Here is a 23,333-nt window from a genome sequence, read left to right on the forward strand (position 1 = left end):
GTAGGCAATACAATTTTTTTTTTTTACAGTGCTGGAATCGGTAGGAGGTGGGTAATAAGGGGAGAAATGTGGTATAAATAAAAACATCTAGCAAAGCTAGTGCTTTTCTCGACATTCATATTATGTGCCAATTCTCTGGTGGTATATTGATCTCTTGTTTAGTCAATAATATACTTAGCCTTTAGTTCTTGGTGATCTTTGCTTCATTCAATGCAAATTATTTCAATGAACAGTAGAACTGTCTATTCCCTGGTAGTCAGTAGTATGTCTGGCATTCACTCCCTAGTATTGATTGCCACCCTCATCCCCAGTAGTCTAGTGGTGTTCAGATACATGGTCCTTGCAAGGCCAAATCATGTTCCGTGGTGGATACTTTATCCTCATCATCTAGTTCCTGGTGGACAGTAGTAAGAAAAGGCCTAATCCCTTCCAGCCTGTCAATGGCTGCCTGATTCAATGGTACAAACGGTAGTTGTCTGATCTCTGGCTGTTCATTAGTAGGTGGGAAAAATAGCAGTGCAGGAGTGCTGCCCAGAATTGTAGAGACATGTTTTCAGACATACATTAAATACCACTATGTGTTTAGGACTATGGGACCCCTTCTTCAGGACATACAGTGTGCCTGTGTACACAGAAAAGGAAATGGTCATAGGGGGTCAAGGGATCAATATTACATTGGAAGAAACATAAATATGATTAAAATGTATACAGTGGATACATTTTAGTTATATCAGTTTCCATGTAACATTAACCCATTGACCATTTCCTGTTTGTTGTATATATAAATCTGTATACACTTGCACACTGTAGACCTGATGAAGGGATTAATCCAACTCCGAGACTGCTAAATAAAGATATTTTATACCATTTAATGCATGTCTGAAAACTTGTATCTACAACACTGGGCAGTGCTGCCGTAACACTATTTTTTTTATCCTTTCCCCACATTGAAGTTCCTCCACAGCACCTTCCGGTTTGCATTTTGGGGGATAGCAGTTCATCTTATTTGTCTATTATAGATTTGCGCCTATATTAGCACAACTCAATCAGGTGAACACCCACTTGGCATTTTGACCTGTGCCTCCTCCTTCAAACCAGGCATAACTACTCTATGGTGGGCCCCTTGTTACTTTTTATTTTTTAAATTATATTAATTAACTTTATTGCTGTTTACTGTGATCATTATACCCTAAACATGATGAAAGCAAGAGAACTCAAGTGTCACTGAAGCCATGTCGTGATACTCCATTGTCACGCAATGTGTAACATAATTTTTTTATTGTGTTTAAAATGTAAAATGGGAAACTACATGGCATTATGTAACAATAATAATAATAATAATAATAATAAAATGTTACCTTCTAATATTAGAAAATTCAGAGAAAACAAACCATCATATAGAACTAATAATGAACTACTAGCTGCTCTTCATACTTTAATGTTTACAAATGGTAAATCCACCTACATTGACAAATCTTTAGCCTAAGTAAGGATTTATTTGGCCAAAGATTGCATGTCTACAATCAGAAACTGCCATAAATACATATGAATGCTTCTTAATAACTACTTCTCCGCTGAGTTATCTCAAGTTACAGGACTAAAGACTCAGTACAAGGCTCTGCTCCTGTATTCTCATGAACTTACCAATAAATTCTGGACTAATTCAAATGATCAACAGTTAGTTGGTGACTTATTGATGTATGTTGGGACTGGCAACAGAGGAGGCTTAAAAGTCACAATCTACATATGAAAGATAATTGTGTGCCAATTTCTCAATTTGGGGGTTAATACTCTGTGTTCTCATGTAATTTAATGTTATAAGAAAATGGTATGGATGTAAATTACCATGAACACGAACATTAGAGTCCTGACTAACTCTAATATGTAGGTACATAGGAATATGAGTGTGCATTGATCTGGATAGTGATCTGCATCGAAATAATGTCCCTATAACAAAGTTTAAAAAGGCCAGAAAACAGGACTAAGCGGCAGGCTTTAGGCAAGAATCTATGTTAGGTACTGATAACGCAAAAAAAGAAGTCAGCTCTTGATAATGCCAATACTGAACAATGTTCTGATATATTCCTTATATTACTGTTGTCATTTGAACATGTAAATACAAGTCGCCTTGGGCATGCATCCACTATAATTAACTTGGGTATATACCCTTTACAATTCTCCTACATAAAAAGATATACCTTTAGTGATGTCTTATAGAAAGCTTACCCATTAAAAATCTAGTATATAATCTATATAATCTAGTATTCTTTTTTTATACTGAAAAAATAAATCAATATCACTATTCAGTATATTCAGTATAGCAGCCGGCAGAAAAAAAATTATACACATGAAATACTATAGGGAGGACAAAGAACAGGAACAAATATTAACAACCACTGTAACAAGAAGAGCAACCACATCTTACAATTACATGAAGCTTCTCAGAGATGAGACTTTATTTCATTGTCATCACCATGGCTTTTTAATGGAAGCTTTATAAAGAAATTAGTTGCAAAACCAATCTGTGAATTGATATAGTATAATGTTTCTACATCTACAAAAACATTGAAAAGGCCTCAAATATCAGAGAAACTATGTTGAATATTCTCAGTTATCCGTAGGTAACTGTTATCTACGGTATTTAAAACAGGCATGTAGATTATTATGCTTGTACTGTGACATTACTGTGTGCATTATCATTTAGCTTTATCCCTGTGTTTATTACCTTTTTGCTGAGACGTAACTGTGTTCATTACCTCCGTATTGTGACATCTGCATTATCTCTGTATTAAGATGCTTTATTATCTCTGTGTTGTTACATCACTGTGGTCCTCGGCCATTAGTCATCACATTATTGTGTTTATTATTACCATTCTGTGACAAAATCCCTGTTCTGTGATATTGCACATTCTCCCCATGTTGTGACATCATTGTGAGCAATAACCCTTCTCTATGACTTCACAGAGTTCATTATTCATGTACTATGAAGTCACCTTCCTGTTATTTCATTTATGTGACATCATACCTGTATAATTAAACACTGTGACCATGATAACTGTGTGCATGATGCCTCCATGATGCTGTAACTTCACTTTGACCTATTATCTCTATACTGTGAAATCTCTGTATTTATTATCCCTATTCCTGTTTATGATCTTTGTATTGTGGCATCACAGTGTGTATTGTCCGTGTACTGTAACTTCATTGCCTTTATTATCGCTGTGTTGGGATATTATTATGCACATGGTTTAAGGCTAAAGGGGGTCAATAGTAAGTTATGAGAATATAGCCTGCCAATCACACAATGTCTGAAATGTTACTGCTTTATCTTGTGGTGGGTACCTTGGATGCCATTTTTGTGGTGCGTGCCAACCTTGTGCAGTGCAGATGCCAGAGGCATGCAAGACAAAGTGATCCACAGAACATGTGTTTTATGTGTAAAAGTGTTAATTATTTTAACTAATGATTTTATTGCATATAGGTCAAAGTGGGGGTCTCTGTAACCCTCTTAAACATTTGTTATAGAAGGTTAATTTGATTGGAAATTTTGAAAATATAAACAAATGACACCAATAAAGATGGATGTACCAGCAGGGGGTATTAAATAATTTACAATTAAGACTTGTATTTGTCACTAAAATAATGTTATTGCAGAAAGTTCAATTTATGCAAATTTTCTCTTGGCAGTAATGCTTTGCTATTAATAAACTGAAGAAGACTTATGGGCTTATTATTCATTGAATCAGCAATTAAGTTTAATAAATTATTCTTGAACATATGCTTTTGAGAATACTATCAGTGTTCAGCAGATATATTGTATAATGTCATTCCTTGAAATCTTTCAGTGAGTAATAACTGATAGATGTAAAAAATACAGGAAGAAACAAAAATATCATGCAGATCCGATCACAGTAACAAAATAATCATTGATTGAGTGAAGCTAAAAAGCCAAATGTATACCATAAACAATGGCGGACTGTGGAGTCTAATGCTCATCAACATAAACAGTATTCCCATGCTAAATGTATTACACAAGATATTTACAATTTCTTCTTCTGTCAAAGGAGACTGGATTTAGTTTAGAAATTTGTTTTCTATTTGATTAAAAGGATATGGTTATTATAGACTGCAATACAAATTTCTTGCAAAATAAGTAGACACTGTGTAATAATACATGAAAAATTGTCTTTGGAGGCAATGTAAGGCCTCATTCACACGACAGGGTTTCCCGGCCGGGTGCCGGCCATTCATAAATCGGCCGGCACCAGGCTGCATTACGAAAAATAGACCCCTAATGGGGCTATTCACACGACCGATTTTTTTGACGGCCGGGAAAACCGGCCGTCAAAAAATGGGACATGCTCTATTTTCGGCCGGGTACCCGGCCGCCCGGCTCCCATAGAAGTCTATGGGGCCGGGTAATACACGGCCATCACCGGAATGTGTCCCGAGTGATGGCCGGGTTTTCCGTCGCTTGCGCTCTATCTCCTCCTCCTCACAGCGCAGAGTGCATGTGAGGAGGAGGAGTTGCTGCCATTCGGACTAATGGCTGTACGCTGTACACTGTGTGGCAGGGCCGGGGTGTACAGCAGGTTGAAGGGAGCGCTGCGCTGGCTCCCTTCCCCTGCTTGCTTTAAAAGCGCCCTGGCCTGGCGACACCTTCCATGGCGCCGCTAGCAGCTGCTGCTGCTGCGGCTGCTACTACTGTAGCGACGCCACTATAGCATAGCAGGGAGGTATCTCCCCGCTCTGCTATGTGCTAGCGCCACTTTAGCTCCTTGAAGGAGCGGAATCCCCGTGTTTTCGGGGATTCCACTCCTGGACAGAGCGCTTGATGTCTCTGTCCATATCTGGGCAGTGACATCAGGGGAAACTCCTGAAGCGGAATCCACGAACACATGGGGATTCCCCTTCAGGAGTTGCCGCTGATGTCACTGTCCAGATCTGCCCGGCCCGGAACGGATGCAAAACTTTATGCAAACCGGCCGGGCAAAATGGCCGATTTTACCAGCCGACACTCGGGCTTGGGCGGGACCCTGTCGTGTGAACCCAGCCTTAAGGGTAAATTCACACGTGCTGCAGATTTTGTTACGGAAAATCTGCAGCATATACAGTAGCAGCAAAGTGGATGAGATATAAACCAATCTCATCCACACGCTGCGTAAATGATGAGCAGAAAACAAACTGAAATTGACCGGTGGTGCAGCTTTTCAATCTGCAGCGTGTCAATTGTATTTGCGTAATCGATGCTTTTGTGTTGCGGGTTTTCCACATTAACTAGTTACCGACACAGGACGAGAATACTCGTCCTGAGCGGCGGGTACTTGGCGCATTAGGACGAGTCTTCTCGTCCTGTGTTACAGCCAGTGTCCACGTGCCACGATGATCGATCGGGGCAGCGGCTGTAACACTTCTCTTCTGTAACCCCTTGAATACCGCGATCAAAGCTGATCGCAGCGTTTAAAGTAAATAAGGGGAGGAGGGACTGCCCTTTGATCGCGTCACCGAAAATCTCTGTGACGCGATCAATGGCTGTACCTGGTATGGGGCAGACAGCCCAGGGTCCATTGAAGGACCACAAGGCTGTCTGACCATATTTCCTGTTTTTTAGGGCATACTTAAGTATGCCCGAACAACTGCCTGTACAAACAGTACACAGGCTAATGTGCTGCCATATGCCAGTACATTCAAGTTCAAAAATAAAAATGAAAAATCCCTTTGTGGGATTAAAAAAAAAAAGTTACATTAATTAAAAAAAAAGTTTTGTTAAATAAAAAAAAATTGTAAAAATACACAGAACACATTTTTTACAATAAATAAACTTTTCAAAATATAAGTACCAAAACATGAAATAATATACACATATTTGTATCGCCACGTCCGTAACAACCTGTACCATAAATATATAACATTATTTATGATGATCGGTGTATGGTGTAAAAAAAATAAAGAAAACTGAAGCGGAACTGCTTTTTTTTTCAAAGTTTTTGCCAAAATAAAAATGTATAGAGATTAAACTATAATGTAAATGTACCAAAAAAATGATACCTACATAAAGTACAATTCGTCCCGCAAAAAACAAAGTCTCATACAGCTACGTTGGACAAAAAAATGAAAAAGTTATAAGCGCGGGATGCAAAGAGGGAAATATAAAAAAAAATTTTTGGACCTCAAGGCCAAAATTGGGCGTGTCCTTAAACGCTTAATTTCAATGGGGAGGTAAAACACATGACAAATAGCAGATGTTGCATTTCTTGCTGTGGAAAAGCTACGATTCCGGCGCAAAAAACGCAACTCAGAATTTGTTTTTCAATTACCCAGAATTCTGTGCGACTTCATTCAGGCTGGCCTCCTGGGATGATGTTTAATCCCATGTGACCGCTGCAGCCTTAAAGAAAAGAAAAATGCACCTGCAAAGTACACTTCAATATAGTAAACTTAAATAATTAAAAATGGCAACTTAAATTTAAAGGGCTTATTCAGTTTAGAAAAAACATTTTCATATACCCTATTAGGGAATTCTGAGTTAATTGAGGGGGGTTCTCTGCCCAGGATCCTTATATCTTGGCCAGAGTTGAGAGGTTAAAAATATTGTTTCTTGCTCTGGAGAGCAATTCAAAGGGTGAAATGGCAAAGATCAAGGGTTCCTATTATCTCCATCATTAGAGTTGGGCTGTACCTGTGTATTACAGCCGTTACCCCACTCCTGATTGAGCATACTCGTCCTGCATCCTCAACAGGTTAAAGTATTTTTATTTACTGTCTACCTTACAGTTTTAATAGATATTTTTATTTATTTCATAAAGTAATTCAAACAATAAAATGTTAAAACAATATTTATATACGCCGATCAGCCATAACATTAAAACCACCTGCCTAATATTGTGTGGGGCCCCAAAGTGCTGCTAAAATAGCTTTGACCCATCGAGGCATAGGCTCCACAAGATCTCTCAAGGGGTCCTATGGTATATGGCATCTAGATGTTAGCAGCAAATCCTATAAATCCTGTAATTTGCTAGGTGGAACCTCCATGGATCAGAATTATTATTCCATATCTGACAGATGCTGAATCATATTGAGATCAGGGAAATTTGGAGGCCAAGTCAACACCTTGAACTCTTTGTCATGTTCCTCAAGCCATTCCTGAACAATTTTTGCAGTGTGGCAGGGTGCAAACTCCTGCTGAATGGGGCCACTGCTATTAGGGAATATGATTCCCATGAAAGCACTTGATTTGCATCAATGTTTAGATAGGTGATACGTGTCAAAGTAACATCCACATGAATGCAGGGACACAAGGTTTCCCAGTAGAACATTTCCCAGAGTATCACTCTGCCTCCACTGGCTTCTGAGGGATCAGACCAGACGGACTAGCCTTTCCTCCCTAAGAGCATCAATGAGCCTTGGGCACCCTGGACTATGTTGTCTGTTTACCGGTTGTCCTTCCTTGGACCAATTTTGGTAAGTAGTAATAATTGCATACCGGAAACACCCCACAAGACCTGCTATTTTGAAGATGCTCTTACTCAGTGGTGCAGCCTTTGCAATTTGGCCCTTGTCAAAATAACTCAAATCCTTTCACTTGCCCCTTTTTCCTGCTTCCAACACATTAACTTCAATAACTATCTGTTTAGTTGCTGCCTAATATTTCCCACCCCTTGACAGGTGCCATTGTATCAAGATCGTCAATATTATTCACTTCATCTGTCAGTGGTTTTATTGTTATGGCAGATATGGTTTATATGTAAACATACAGTATGGAAAGTAATATATTCAAGTTTTAACCCCTTAATGACCGGGCCTGAAAAGACCTTAATGACCAGCTAAATTTTTCTGTTTTTGCCTCTCTGCCTTTCAGCAGCCATAACTTTTTTATTTTTTCATTGACGTGGCTGGATGAGGCCTTGTTTTATGCGAGAGAAATAGTATTTTTTCCCCCCACAGTTTGGGGGTAAAAAAAAATGTTTTCACAGCGTGAATATAGGAAAAAGCGATTCTCGGAATAGTTTTTTTTGTTTCTTTTTTATCCCGTTCACGTTTCACGCTAAATAACCCATTAGATTAATTCTTCAGGTTATTACGGTCGTGTAGATACCTAATATGCATAGGTTTTTTATTTTTATTTAGTGTAGGGGCAATAAAATATATTTAATGCAAAATAAAGACTCTTTTTGGGACTTTTTTTTATTTATTTATTTATTTGTTTTGTTACTTTTTTTTTTTTAATCCCATCAAGGGATAACTTTATTTGTAACTTTATTTTTTACTTGTAATGTATTAGCATACTTCTGTACGCTAATACATTACACTGTGTCACTATGACACAGGCTGCTGATCGGGCAGCACATAGTGTGCCCAAACAGCAGGCAAACGGAACAGACAGCCCTGGGGTCCTTTGTAGGTCCCCAGTGCTGCCTGCAGAGGGATTCCCCATTGTTTGATCGCATCACTAGAATCCTGGTGATGCGATCAAAGAGGGGAATTCCCTTTGATCTTGCCGCGGTCACGGACCGCGGTAATCAAAGAGTTAAACAGCTGGGGTCCGAATGTTTGTCGACCCCAGCTGTGTTCAGGAGGCTGCTCTAAGATCAGGAGCTGTTAGTTACAGCTCCTGCTTAGAGGATGAGCGCTCTCACGAGCGCTCATCAGCCTGATCTACAGCGACGCCAAAAGACGTCTCTGTAGACTAAGCACCCGCACCGCCTGACGTCAAAAGACAGTGGGCGGTCGGGAAGGAGTTAATATGTCTTATATATTTCATATGTGTAATAACTGCATGTTTTTTTTTAATTTTTCTAAATTTGTTGTGCACTTAATAATTGTGCATAGCGCACTTTCATGTAGTGGAGGTGCATACTTCTTAGTATATTGATGTGATTGCTCGATCACCATAAATCTGTCCTGAATAAACGACTTTTTGCCCTGAGTCAATTGCAGCTACAAAAATAGGCACACAGCAGAATAACATTTGTAGAGGCCAAATAGGTTTGGAAGAGTCTTTTTCTTTGAATAAATCAATATTTGACCCTAACATTTCGTTTGCACATAATGAGTAGATGACACAAGCATTTACCGTGCATTGCTAATGTGATGCAATTTGCCCCACAATTCTATTAAATCCTATGAAGAAATCCCTGCACTCTATATGTGGATTAGAAAAGTGAGACTGTACATATCAATGTTGTTACCCGCTGTCGGATTTTGCTGAACTAGCTGAATGTTTTTATTAGTTGTATTGCTATGTCCTGCCTTCCTTTAGACTTGACAGCAGTGATCGATAAAGCATATATTATTTACCCAATAGGTCACAGAAGAAAATAGTAGAATTGAGTCCTGAGTGTAGAGAGTAAATTAGCAAAGTGACTCTTGGGGCTCATATTTTCTAATTGTGTGTGAATTAACAGATTCATGTACAACAACACATATAAAGTGATGAAATGGGAGCTATAAAATGGTGTAGGATAATGTTTTAGACCTAAGTAATTCAAATAGGGTGAATGCATAAACTACCATAAAAAATGTTACATGTAAAAGTAATTATTGCAGATGCTCCGAGAAGGACGCAACAGTCTAACACACATCCGAATGTGCAAACAAAATATTACGGATAGAATTTTTTATTTTATAGACTAACCAATTGATTTTGAATTCATATATACAGTAATAGTCACAGGTCTACATGATCTTGCTGGCATACGCATGCATAGATGAACAAAGGAGATGTAACAGACAGGGGTACATCTCCTCGTGCAGTGGGCACTCAGAATAGGAACTGGCTTTGTGTAAGTGGAACAATTCTGTATGACAGCCAAAATCATTTGTAAATGCAACACCGAAAAACAGCCATCTACTCTGCCTTTATATATAGCAGTGGCTCTCAACCGGGGTGCCGTGAGAACCGTGCCGCGACACTCCACTCATCCTATGCCAGAAAAAAAATATGCTACAAGTTCCGCCCCATACACTTACTTCTTCAACCTATGCTTCTAGCAGACGTGACGCACGCACGTCTGCTACAAGTACCGCCCACCACTTCCCGCCAGAAGAGCCTGACGGGGAGAGGAACCATTAATGCTGCAGTCCTGGGCAGCGTAAGTATTCATTCCTTCTCCAACAGTAAGAAAACTTTTATGCTGTTACAATCAGCTTACTGCTGGAGAAGGAATTAGCTTCTGTCTGTGATGGTCACTTTACTGGGGAAGGGGCTGATGGTCAATTTACGGGGGGGGCTGATGGTCATTATACTGGGGGTGCTGATGGTCACTTTAGTGGGGGTGCTGATGGTCACTTTATGGGGGGGGGTTGATGGTCACTTTACTGGGGGGGCTGATGGCTATTTTACTGTGAGTGGGGGCTGACAGTCAATTTACTGTGAGTGGTGGACTGATGGTCATTATACTGTGAGTGGGCGGTGGGCTTATGGCTATTTTACTGTGAGTGGGGACTGACAGTCAATTTACTGTGAGTGGTGGACTGATGGTTTTTATACTGTGAGTAGGGGGCTGATGGTTATTATACTGTGAGTGGGGACTAATGGTCATTTTACTGTCAGTGGGGGGCTGGTGGTCATTTTACTGTGAGTGAGGGCTGATGGTCATTTTACTGTGAGTGGCGGGGCTGATGGTCATTACTGTGAGTGGGGGGCTGATGGTCTTCAAGCGGTTTCTGCCTCTGACCTCCCATTAAAATCAATAGGAGGCAGAAAAAACACATACAAATGGAAAAAAAATGCTTCTGTCAAAAGTAGAAATAGATTTAGCTGTAATTCTTAAATACAAATGCCGTTAAATACTAAGAGCAAATTTACTGAGGAATTATCACTAGTGACATTTCATACTTGACCCTAATACAATTCAAGAGCATCTGTCATAAAACTGTGCTTGTATTTATTAGCATAGATCATTTTAGAACCATCTAACAGATACAATGTGCACTATATGTTTTTGTTTTTTTAATGTAATTCATATCGTGGTTTCCCTGTATTTTAATGAGCTTAACAATCAGAATGAAGGGTGAACCTCATAGAATTCATACTTTAACCACTTCGCTACCAGCCCACGTAGATTAACAGGCTGTAGTGCTGGTCCTTATGCCTACAGCTCGTTAATCTACCTATTATCCTAACGGAGCGTACAGTGATGCCCCTATGCCCGGCATCTCACTACTGGCTACTACTAGCAGCCTTAGTACTGAGGAAAGACATCAGGTCGGATCACTGTGGTGGTCCCCGCCGATTAACCCCTTGAATGCAGTGGTTAATAGCGACCACTGCATCTAAGGAGATACAACAACATCGGCACCGATGGCCTACAGGTCTGCCATCCACGGAAGGCGATTAGGTCCTGCTAGAGGCAAGACCTAATACGCTGCCTGTCAGTGTGAAACTGACAGGTATAATACCCTGCAATCCATAAGAAATGCAGGGTATTATAACAACGGCCGAACATTTGACTAAAAAAAAAGGAAAAAAAATGTTGTAGAATGTTTCAAGTAATAAAATAAAAAAATCGCCCTTTTTTGCTTATCAAGTACTTTATTATTAGAAAAAAACTATAAACTATGCATAATTCATATCGCCATGTCCGTAACGGCCTGAACTATAAAAATATAATGTTATTTATACTGCGGGGTGAACGTCGTATAAAACAATAATAAAGAAACTATACCAGAATCGCTATTTTTTAGTCACTTCACCTCCCAAAAAATGGAATAAATAGGGATCAAAAAGTTGCATGTTCCATCAAAAATGATACCAATAAAAACTTGTTTGTTCTGCAAAAAACAAACCCTCACACAACTTTCTTGATGGAAAAATAAAAAAGTTATGGCTCTTAGAAAAAGGCAACACAAAAACGAAATATTTTTTTAAAAAAAAAGGGATTTTATTGTGCAAACAGCGTAAAACATAAACAAACTACCATATATACATATGGTATCCCCATAATCGCATCGACCCACAGAAAAAATTTAATGTAATTTATAGTGTAGGCTTTAAAAAAAGATTCAAATACAATAGCAGAATTGCTGTTGCTTGGTCGCGACGCCTCTCACAAAACAGAATAAATAGTAATCAAAAACTTGCAGAACATGCAATAACCCCAAAATGGTACAAAATTTTTTTTACACATTGTCCCGCGAAAAATAAGCCCTTACACCGCTTTGTCGCAAAAAAAGTTATGACTCTCAGAATTTGGCAACTCAAAATGTGCAGTGTTCCAAAAGCGGATAAGATTGTGTCCCATTTATCAGTGCGACACTGGCCACACATCTGTGGATTATTATTTATTTACCGCATTATTATACCCTCTTATTATGCCCTGATGTTCTCCGCACAGATTACATATGCCCCACATTATAAACTGAAATACCAGCAATACCCCAAACAGAAATACTACCAAGCTACATCTGCGCTCCAAAAGCCAAATGGCGCTCCTTCCCTTCTGAGCCCTACAGTATGCCTAAACAGCAGTTTACATCCACATATATGGCATTACCGTACCCGGGAGAACCCGCTTAACAGTTTGAGGTATTTTTCTATAAATACTCACTATACCCCTAGATAGATTCCCTAAGGGGTGCAGTTTCCCAAACGGGGTAACTTTTGGGGTATTTCTACTGTTTCGGCTTTGCTAATGCGACATGACACCCACATTTGGAGTATTGCCATGCTCAGAAGAGTTTGCTTTACAAATGTTGGGGTGCTTTTTCTTCTTTATTTATTGTGAAAATTGAAAAATCTGAACTAAAACGAAATTTTATTAGAAAAAACTTCATTTTCACAGCCTAATTCCATTTCTTGAGGGCTGTAGTTTCCCGAATGGTAGTTTCCCACATAGGGTCAGTTTTGGGGGGTTTCTGCTGTTTTGGTCCCTCAGGGGCTTTGCAAATGCGACATGGCATCCAAAAACCATTCCAGGAAAACTTGAGCTCCAAAAGCCAAATGGTGCTCCTTCCCTTCTGAGCCCTGCCGTGGGTCCAAACAGCAGTTTATTTCCACATATGGGGTATTGCCGTAATCAGGAGAAATTGCTTTTCAAATGTTGGGGTGCTTTTTCTCCTTTATGCCTTTAAAAAATATTTTTATTGGAAAAAAAATCTATTTTCATTTTAACGGTCTAATTAAACTAAATTAAGAAAAAAAACTGTGGTGTCAAAATTCTAACTATACCACTCTATAATTTCCTTAAGGGGTGTAGTTTGCCAAATGGTGTCTTTTTGGGGGGTATTTCCACTGTTTTGGCCCTACAAGACCTCTTCAAACTTGACATGGTGCCTAAAATATATTAGAATATAAGGAGGCCCCAAAATCCACTAGGTGCACCTTTGCTTCTGAGGCTTGTGTGTCAGTCTATTAGCACACTAAGGCCACATGTGGGATATTTCTAACTGCAGAATCTGCACATTAAATATTGCGTTGCATTTCTCTGGTAAAACCTTCTGTGTTACAGAAAAAATAGATTAGAATGGATTTTATAAAAAAAAATAAAAAATTACATTTATAAATTTCACCTCCACATTGCTTTAATTCCTGTGAGACACCTAAAGGGTTAAGAAACTTTCTAAATGCTATTTTGAAAACTTTGAGGGGTGCAGTTTTTAAAATTGGGTGACTTATGTGTATTTCTAATATATAAGGCCCTCAAAGCCACTTCAAAACCTAAAAAAGTAGGTTTTTGACATTTTCTTGAAAATGTGAGAAATTGCTGATAAAGTAATGAGCCTTGTAACGTCCTAGAAAAATAAAAAGATGTTCAAAAAACAATGTCAACATAAAGTAGACATATGGAAAATGTTAACTAGTAACTATTTTGTGTGATATTACTATCTGTTTTACAAGCAGATACATTTAAATTTAGAAAAATGCTAATCTTTGCAAATTATCTCTAAATTTTGGTGTTTTTCACAAATAAATACTGAATTTATCGATCAAATTTTTCCACTAACATAAAGTACAATATGTCACGAGAAAACACCTTCAGAATCGCTTGGATAGGTAAAAGCATTTCAAAGTTATTACCACATAAACTGAGACATGTCAAATTTGAAAAAATTGGCTGCTCCCACAAGGCTGTGTCCTGAAGGGGTTAATGTCAGGTTTACACATGGCAGTTTTTGGTGCAATTTTGGAAACAAGTAATAGTCTGAAATTAACATTCCAAGTGGGATTGGTGTTCTAGAGTCTTTTATTTGCATGAATGACTAGAAGACAGAGATTGGTGTGAAAGGGTTGTAAATCACAACTCTTAGGGTATGTTCACACGATAGCAGGCATTTACGTCTGAAAAGACAGACTGTTTTCAGGAGAAAACAGCTGCCTCGGTTCAGACGTAAATGCTCCTCCTCGCATTTTGCGAGGCTTCTCTGACAGCCGTAAATTTTGAGCTGTGCTTCATTGAGTTCAATGAAGAACGGCTCAAATTACGTCTGAAAGAAGTGTCCTGCACTTCTTTTGACGAGGCTGTATTTTTACGCGTCGTCGTTTGACAGCTGTCAAACGACGACGCGTAAATGACAGGTTGTCTGCACAGTACGTCGGCAAACCCATTCAAATGAATGGGCAGATGTTTGCCGACGTATTGTAGCCCTATTTTCAGACGTAAAACGAGGCATAATACGCATCATTTACGTCTGAAAATAGGTCGTGTGAACCCAGCCTTAGGGTATGTTCACACAAAGTTTTTTTGCAAGCAGAAAAATTTGCCTCAAAATTCCTTCAGGAATTTTGAGTCAGATTTTGACCTGCATGCACTTTCTTTGCCGCATTTTTTGTGGCGTTTTTCCACTGCAGTTTCTGTGTCAAAAACAGTGCCAAAAAACTCTGTGTGAACCAGCCCTTACTGTCCAAACACACAGAGGGGTTGTAACCTTGTTGTGTTATAAAACACAGTTGCCTATATAAAGTGACTGTTCAGTGAGTTTATGTGTAACAGTATTATCCACCATGCTATGTCTTGTGATTGTAGCACAATAATAAAGTACTCAATCCAATTTCTATAAAACATCTAAAATGAGAGTTGAGATGAGCAAAACTTGAAATTTTGCTTTGAATTGTGTTTTGCCAAATAGGCAGATTTGCCATTACGGAGCTTTTAGAAAACAATGGAGGCTGAATGCTTTAATACCTATTTTAGCTCTCATTGTTTTATATGAGACAAATACGGTATGGCTCTGTAATAGAAAATTCATCCCATGGGAAACAGTAACTACCTTGTTATGTTAAAAAAGAATCCACCATAAAATAGCACATGGCAGATCCAACCTGATACACTATAACCAAACCTTGTATTCATTGAAAATAAACCAATAATTGCGCAAAGTTACTAAAAAAAAACTTCTTCTAAGGTACTTAATCAAGTTGAAACGTTAATTATACCAGTTTATTATGCAGGTTTCTAAATGCTAGTCTCAGAGGCTTACCTCGCACACAACAAACGTTGGAACAATTTCACTAATCTTCAATGTTGTGGCATGGTAACCTGGTCTATCTAATCCTGTGCGTTTCTCCGCACTCCTAAGTAACCTTTATTGTAAGCCAAGCTTTTAAGTTTACATACCCTTACAATTTTCCTCTAAAAAATGCTCAGCATAAATGATTTGGATTATGTTCCTTGTATAGTAGTGCTCCTTTTCTATAGTAGAGAGCACCATACCTCTGCCCCCCCACCACACACATACTAAACGTCTTATTTGCCTGTTGCTCCCACTAGGGGGCCAATCTATATACATGGTTCTTATTGATCTAGATAGGAAGATTGGTCTCTACGATTTTTTATAAGTATATGTGCGTAGTGTAACAAAAGAACCGTGCTATGAACTAAAAATAAATAATAACCTAAGTATATTACAAAATGATATATGCTGCTTGGTACTTGGAAACCAATTGTATCAGTAGGTGCACTTTAATGCAGGTAAAACCAATAGAGACAAGACCAGCCTTCTGCCATGACAGGTTTAGGACGTCTGCTTTGCTTCCTCAGGAAGATTTTTCTTTACAAGTATAAAGAAATGAACCTCCCGTTAAAATGACAGTACCTGTAAGACAATTATATCTTGTTTATCCCACACAAAATTGCTATATTTTCTAAAGACAAACATTGTCTTCTCAGGATGAGTATGTGAGGAGGCTCCGGGCTGCTACTATTTGGCAGTGAGTTATACGCAGTGATAATTTTAATGAGACAAAATACTAGGAATAAAGAATAAAATACTATTCTAACAATGCTGCAAGTGCTTTTATTCCAACAACATTAGCTTTCACGCAGGAGAAGCCACATTCGCCTAAGGGTGGCATTAAAACTCTGAATCTGAATTGGAGCAAAATGCATTTTTTAAGCTACTAATCGGGTAGCAGTGGGTACATCTTATAAGCTACATTTTTATTGCATTATTCAAAAATGTTTTGAGTCCAGTTATTCAGAATTCAAAGAATATTAGAACGCTCCATTAAACGTCTGGCTTGCTCTTTTACATCTTTATCCTCAGCTGTACGGCTATAACACAACACTTTGATACACACCGCTGAGAAACATAAACATGTTTTGAAATGCATACGTGTATCATATAGTCTTCTACATGTATGCATTACAAATGTTTCAGAAAACACAGGCTATTTTCATCTAAGAACCTTTGCACATATATAGGTAATACAATAATAGTAATCATTATAATATAGCATTCTTACCATCTACGCAGGCTGGCCTTGCTCTTGTTGTGCCGGCAATCTGTCCTTTTCTACATGCGCAGCGAGCAGTTTGTCGGGCTATGGTCCTTCGGGGCTGACTGCTATCTCTGTCGAATGTAACAACCTCACACGTACCTGCAGCCAGTTGACCTGAAAAAGAGCGAGCAACAGGTACCAATGTCAGAGAAGGTACTATAAGCAATCAATTATAGGTAAACAGAGTGAGGCCCCATGCAGCAAAAGCCACTTCTCTACAAATGGGAAATAAGCTGGAGGATGTAATCAAACTGAGGTGACATATCATTTTTCTCAGAGCTGGACATGTCAAAACCCAGCAAAGTGATGCTGTCAAGAAAATTGTTATTGGCCTACAAAAGGAGAGTTGGGTCAATCAGGTCAGAGTTACTTTGATGTAGTTTCGTACAGAGGTAAAATGTAGATATGCTTCTTGAAGTGAGTGTATACTTTACTAACCAACAGGATGCAGAAATGTGTATATATATATATATATATATATATATATATATATATATATAAAAATAATGAAGTGACAGGACCAATAGAAAGAGATGACTTCACAAACAGGCTGTAGTTTGCAAGCCCAACAGGAACTGTTCTTATTCTGCCTGAATCCATTAGTCTGCACTGTCTATATCTTCGAGTTCTATTGTAATTGTGAATTATTATCTTCCCAGGTGTGAAATGTATAAATTATGCAGTATCTAATGAAGGTGAAAAACTGTTGTTAATGAGGCAACTGCTATTATTTATAACATCCGCTGGAGATGTAATACAACTGCTTCTTAAACTTTCTTCAGGTACATAGAACTTGTAAATGTAAACCGCTATTCACCTAATTCTAATCATTCTGTTTATATAAACAACGAGAATTCTTTACTCTTTTATATGAAGAATAAGTATAATTATATACATAGAACATATTTTGTTTGTTTTTTAAAGCTCCACATGACCATATATATATATATATATATATATATATATATACATGTATTCATATAGATATTAGACTATACACATCATAAAGACTATCATAAACTACATTACATCAGTATCCCAGAACTGGCTCTTACATTATGTGAATTTCAGCACTAAAACTTTGGAATCGGTTTTAAGTAGGTCATAAAATAAAGCTGCATATGTTTTACATGTCATTATCCTTGTTGTTGTGCTTTTCAGTTAAGGATTTACACCCACATTTGTGAAGCTGTTAAACTGCAAATTAAACATTAAAGTGTTACATGATCAAGTACTTGAATTTTTTAAGTACCAATGAACCGAGCAACGGTATATAACCTTTAATATTCATAAGCAGAAGATGTCTTTTTTTCTTTAATAGTTGACTCAGCTGTTTTACCCCTTACAGGAGTCCTACCGGACGAAATATAGAGGCCATATCATGAAAATTAAAAATCTAAAAATTATTTTTAATATATTCATTCTATGCCGAGATATAATTGCATGAAGTTAAGGACTAAAACCTCAGACTGCACTGTTGAGAAATTCTTATGTCAATAATTCCTTTTCTGATTTCTATGAGGTGAATTTTTTTCATGAAGGTCTTGTGTATGTCCAATCACCAGTTATATCAATGTACACGCAAATACACACACAGTACTATAAATGGCCATTTGGATCCGCACATGTCTCTGTCAGACGTTTAAGCTTTACAGAATACAAACGTAGTTGCTCTTGCTTCTATAGTCATGAATGAGCAGTCTCTTTTCAGCACCCAGCAGAACTTGAAGCTTATAGCCTAGTCCAAGCTTATGTGAATAATAAAATAAAAAACGGAAGACCATTTTTTAAAATCTATCGTCTTTTCTGACTTATCAGTACTTGAAATTGTAGGAGTAAAACCTTCTGCTTCTATGTACACATGACAACACTTGCTCTGGCCTAGTTCAGGCTTGTCACAGTGGCATTATCTACATAAACATTCACATTTCCACATCCTACCTGTCTAGAATAGTGAGATGTGGACATTGATGTGGGTAAGTGATCTAAATCCACACCACCCATATTGAAAGGTTGAGGAAAGTCAGAATATATATATACAGGTGTGGCAAAGTTTAACTCGACTCTGATAACTTGCTATAGCATCATATCACACAACAGTAGCTATTGAAAAAATCAAGTTAAAGTTTCTCTCCATAGAGTATTTAAACGTGTCAAGAATCAAGTTAAAGATTGCCACATCTATATATATATATATATATATATATATATATATATATAGACATATATATAGACAAATTGCTTTTTTTCAGTATTAATGCAGTAGCAGGACTTAGTGTCCATTTCCTTCTCTTTCTAGAATACTTTATAAAGTCTGGTTTGATAAGTATCTACCATGCTAATGTAATGTTTTGATGAAAAGAAAATAGAATGAATTTCGAAATTGAAACAAGAATCTCTCATTTAGATAGAAAAGTAATTAAATTATATGACCAGTTTTGCATATGCATAACGACATACTTGCTTCAGAAGTAAAAGCTGATTGGATTTAATCTTCAAAATTGAGTAAAAATATAATTAGTACCAATATGGCTTGTTGCTGAGACAATATATTACAAAAAAGTCGTACAAAATTAAACTAACAAAAAAAACATATTTACCATTTTTGTTGTATTTCTTATATGTGATTACTGTCATACATCCACCATATATGAATGAAACAGTTTATAAATTACATGAAGAGTTCACAATTGGATACATCTGTATTCTCCATAGTCATTTCATATATCTCCTTATTTACACAGAGGTAACATATTCTGCAGCACTGTATAGAGAATGCTCTAATAGTAATCATACACTCACCAGTATCCGTCTCCAGTGGGCTCACAGTCTAATCTCTATATTTCAGGAGTACAGACAAGCACATACACATTCTGGAGCCATTTCCACAAAATTACCGCTAACCTCAGCATGTGGAACATGGGTAAAATACCCACAGAAGTTAGTACAAACTCATGCAGGTGTTCCCCTGGTTAGATTCATACCAAGGCAGAACTGTTAACCACTGGGCCGTCAGGTTACACCTAACTTAGACTATGTTAACTTGTATATATTAATAATAATTATTAGTATTAATACATTTCATGTAGGGTACCTCTTTCTATGACGCTTTTATAATAAAGAATACATTAGATCAGGGCTTTTCAATTGGTTCCTGCTAATAGTTGAATTCAATGCCCACATTTAAATCTATCTGTCTGACTGTCTATCTATCTATGTATCTGTCTCTCTCTCTGTCTATCTATCTAACCATCTGCATACCTCCCAACTTTCAAGTATCACAAAGAGTGACAACCGATGCAGCAATTTTTTTTCTCTTAAGCCACGTCTCTAATCCCACCAAATCCCCTTCCATACACACCCGGTTCAGCCCACATGGTATTATAATCCCATAGTGCCTCCCACTCAGTATAATACAAAATAGCTGACTCCACACAGTATAATGCCCCCATAGCTGCCACCATACAGTATAATGCCCCCATAGCTGCTACCATACAGTATAATGCCCCCAGAGCTGCCACCATACAGTATACTGTCCCATAGATGCACCCATACAGTATAAAGCCAACACAGATGCCCCCATGCAGTATAATAAAGCCCACACAGATGCCCCATACAGTATAATGTCCATACAGATGCCCCCATGCAGTATAATGCCTAAACAAATTCCACAATACAGCAGAATGCCCGATAGCTGCCCCCATGCAGCATAATGCCCCTATAGTTTCCCCATACAGTATAATGCTCCCCATACAGTATAATGCCCCCATAGCTGTCCCATACAGTATAATTCCCCATAGCTGCCCCATACAGCTTAATGCCCCAAAGCTGCCCACATACAACATAATGCCCCCATACAGTATAATGCCCCCTAGCTGCCCTTATACAGTATAATGCCCTCTTAGCTGCCCCTAGTACCAGTGCCCTTGTAGATAGTGACACAGTGCCCATGTAGATAGTGCCAATGTAAATAACCCCACATGGTCCCCTGTAGATAGTGCCCCTATATACGGATGTAGCTATCTTTAACTTGATTCTGATAACTTGCTGCAGCGTGATATCACACAACAAAAGCCATTGAAAAGTCATTGAAAAATTCAAGGTAAGGGATCTAGTCACTGTTTATTTAATGGGTTAAAAGTCAAGGTAAAGACGGCTACATCTGTAGTGCCACAGTGTACATGTAGATAGTTACACACCCCCTTGAAGATAGTACCACTCCCCCCTGTAGATAGCGCCATTAGGACTCCCACTAAGAGCGGAATCCCCAGCCAGAGCATAGGCTTGAACAGCCAGAGTGGTTCGGCTTGAGCGGAATCCCCGTTGCCGACTCTGGCCAGGGATTCCACTCCAGGAGGAGCCCCTGACATCAATGTACATATATGAACAGTGACCTTAGGGGTTTCCTCTAGGAGCTGAGTCCCTGGCCAGATCATCGACACGGGGATTATGCTCAAGGAGTAGCCACTGACGTCACTGTTCATATGTGAGCAGTGATGTCTAGGGCTTCCTCGAGCACAGCGCTTAAAGTAGTGATGTGCCCGGGGAGTCCTCAATGAGCGGAAGAGCTCCATTTGCTTCTCCGCTCTGAACTAATTTTGAAGCAGGGAGCTGATGGTTAGATACAGTTGACAGTGGGACATACCCCCGGCCGCCCGGGACAGCGGGATACCGCCCAGAATCCAGGACTGTCCCACTGAATCCGGGATTGTTGGGAGGTATGCATCTATCTATCTATCTATCTATCTATCTATCTATCTATCTATCTATCTATCTATCTATCTATCTATCTATCTATCTATCTATCTATCTATCTATCTATCTATCTATCTATCATTATCATCTGTTTACAACACCAGAATTAAGTGTTAAATCCTCCTCTGAGTAACTGATGACATTGCTCTGTTAGAAAGGTTAATGAACCAGAGTCCATGGACTGATATTGCAAAACAGAAATGTAATGGTGAGTGAGTATAAATTGATTTACATGACTGATATTTAGCCACCCCAGTCCAATATTCATTGAACTTGTCATCACTGTTGCTAACTATTTTAAACTCCTTGAACAAGTGGAAGGTCAGTCTAGTGCAAATTAAACAAAGCCTTAAATGTTCTAGCTTAAGGAATCGCTGAAAAAAAAGGGTTTTAAAGCATGACGCATTTGCGAGATGTCTTTGGAATGCAAGATGGACCTCTTATTACCACCGATAATTGTTTTCTTTGTGTCTTGTCTGGAAAGCTTTCCTTAAACACCCTGCAAGGATGGCAAAACAATTACCATCATTCTTTAAATAAGAGCTTCAAGAAGGAAACACCTCATTAACAGTGCAAATAAAAATGAAATGCTGAAAGTCTCCTCAAGCTTCGTAAAAATTCCCATTTATGTACATGACTTAAGTGACTGACAAAAACAGTCTACTTTCCCAGCCTTAAGACTATTTAATGATGAAGGAATCACTATTTAAAAAATCCCTACTTGCTAATTCACAGTGGCACAAAAGAGATTTTTAGTCATCTATTCATAGTTGTGAGAAAAAAGCTAAGATGTATCTTCTCATTGTTTATTTCCATACAATCGACTTTCCTGTGATTTTTTTTCCATTTAAATGGATTTGAAAACATCCTTTTATCCCTACTAGCTACACCAGACATGCAGAAAATTATAATCTTCACAACAAGAAAAGGATAATCACTCACTGGCTGATGCACGTCTTTGAAAAATGGAGAAATCAGAAGGCCAAATTGCACAGTGAAAAGCAGTTGCTGCCTAATAATTTTGCTATAGTAGATTGTCAAACAAAGGCTAATAGATAACTACAGTAACACTGAGATAAAACATAAAAGAATTTGCCATGCTTGTTGCAATAAAAATATAGCAGTACCCTCAATCACTGAAAGCTTTTTAGTCATTTCATGCCAATGTGCTTTGCAAAAATGATATTTCTTCCATGAAATCATTTGTATTAAAAATATTTCAATATTTTCTCAGATTTATTGTAAACGTTCCTTCTCAAAAGATATGTACCATCATATAGATAAGTGTTTCCCACATCTGAAAGTGTCACAGAATTCAGTAGTCTGTGGAAATGGAACAAGACAGTATACTCAGCTGAGAATTAAAAAAATAAAAAAATAGCTTTGTATCATGCCACAGTCTATGTTACGTCATATTACTGCCATGGTTGTAGCTATAGAATTTACAGTTACTTAAATTTAGTTAGGTGCCAGGAAGCAACGTCCAACTGATATTTTCTAAATCTTTCCCACAGCGATGACATTTAGTTGTCACATAACTGTATGCACCTGCTAATAGAAACATATTTAAAGAGGCTCTGTCACCAGATTATAAGTGCCCGATCTTCTACATAATGTGATTGGCGCTGTAATGTAGATAACAACAGTGGTATTATTTTGAAAAATGATCATTTTTGAGCAAGTTATGAGCAATTTCATATTTATGCTAATTAGTTTCTTAATAGACAACTGGGCGTGTTTTTACTTTTTACCAACTGGGCGTTGTCCAGAGGAGTGTATGACGCTGACCAATCAGTGACCAATCAGCGTCATACACTTCTCATTGTTCCAGCCCATTGTTACAGCGTGATTGTGCAGTGAA

The 23,333-nt window shown here is 38.1% G+C and overlaps 1 protein-coding gene across 2 annotated transcripts in view; it reads right to left on the reverse strand.

Annotated features, from left to right (window-relative positions):
• TAFA5 (TAFA chemokine like family member 5) overlaps positions 1 to 23,333 on the reverse strand; it is a 445,571-nt gene that overhangs the window by 223,689 nt on the left and 198,549 nt on the right. For both annotated transcript variants that reach the window (XM_075857218.1, XM_075857219.1), the window contains exon 2: positions 16,682 to 16,831. In XM_075857218.1, coding sequence (XP_075713333.1) covers positions 16,682 to 16,831 — 150 coding nt within the window. The remainder of the gene's footprint in view (positions 1 to 16,681; positions 16,832 to 23,333) is intronic.

Source organism: Rhinoderma darwinii, chromosome 3 (assembly GCF_050947455.1).
Source record: "Rhinoderma darwinii isolate aRhiDar2 chromosome 3, aRhiDar2.hap1, whole genome shotgun sequence".
Lineage (NCBI taxonomy): Eukaryota > Metazoa > Chordata > Amphibia > Anura > Rhinodermatidae > Rhinoderma > Rhinoderma darwinii.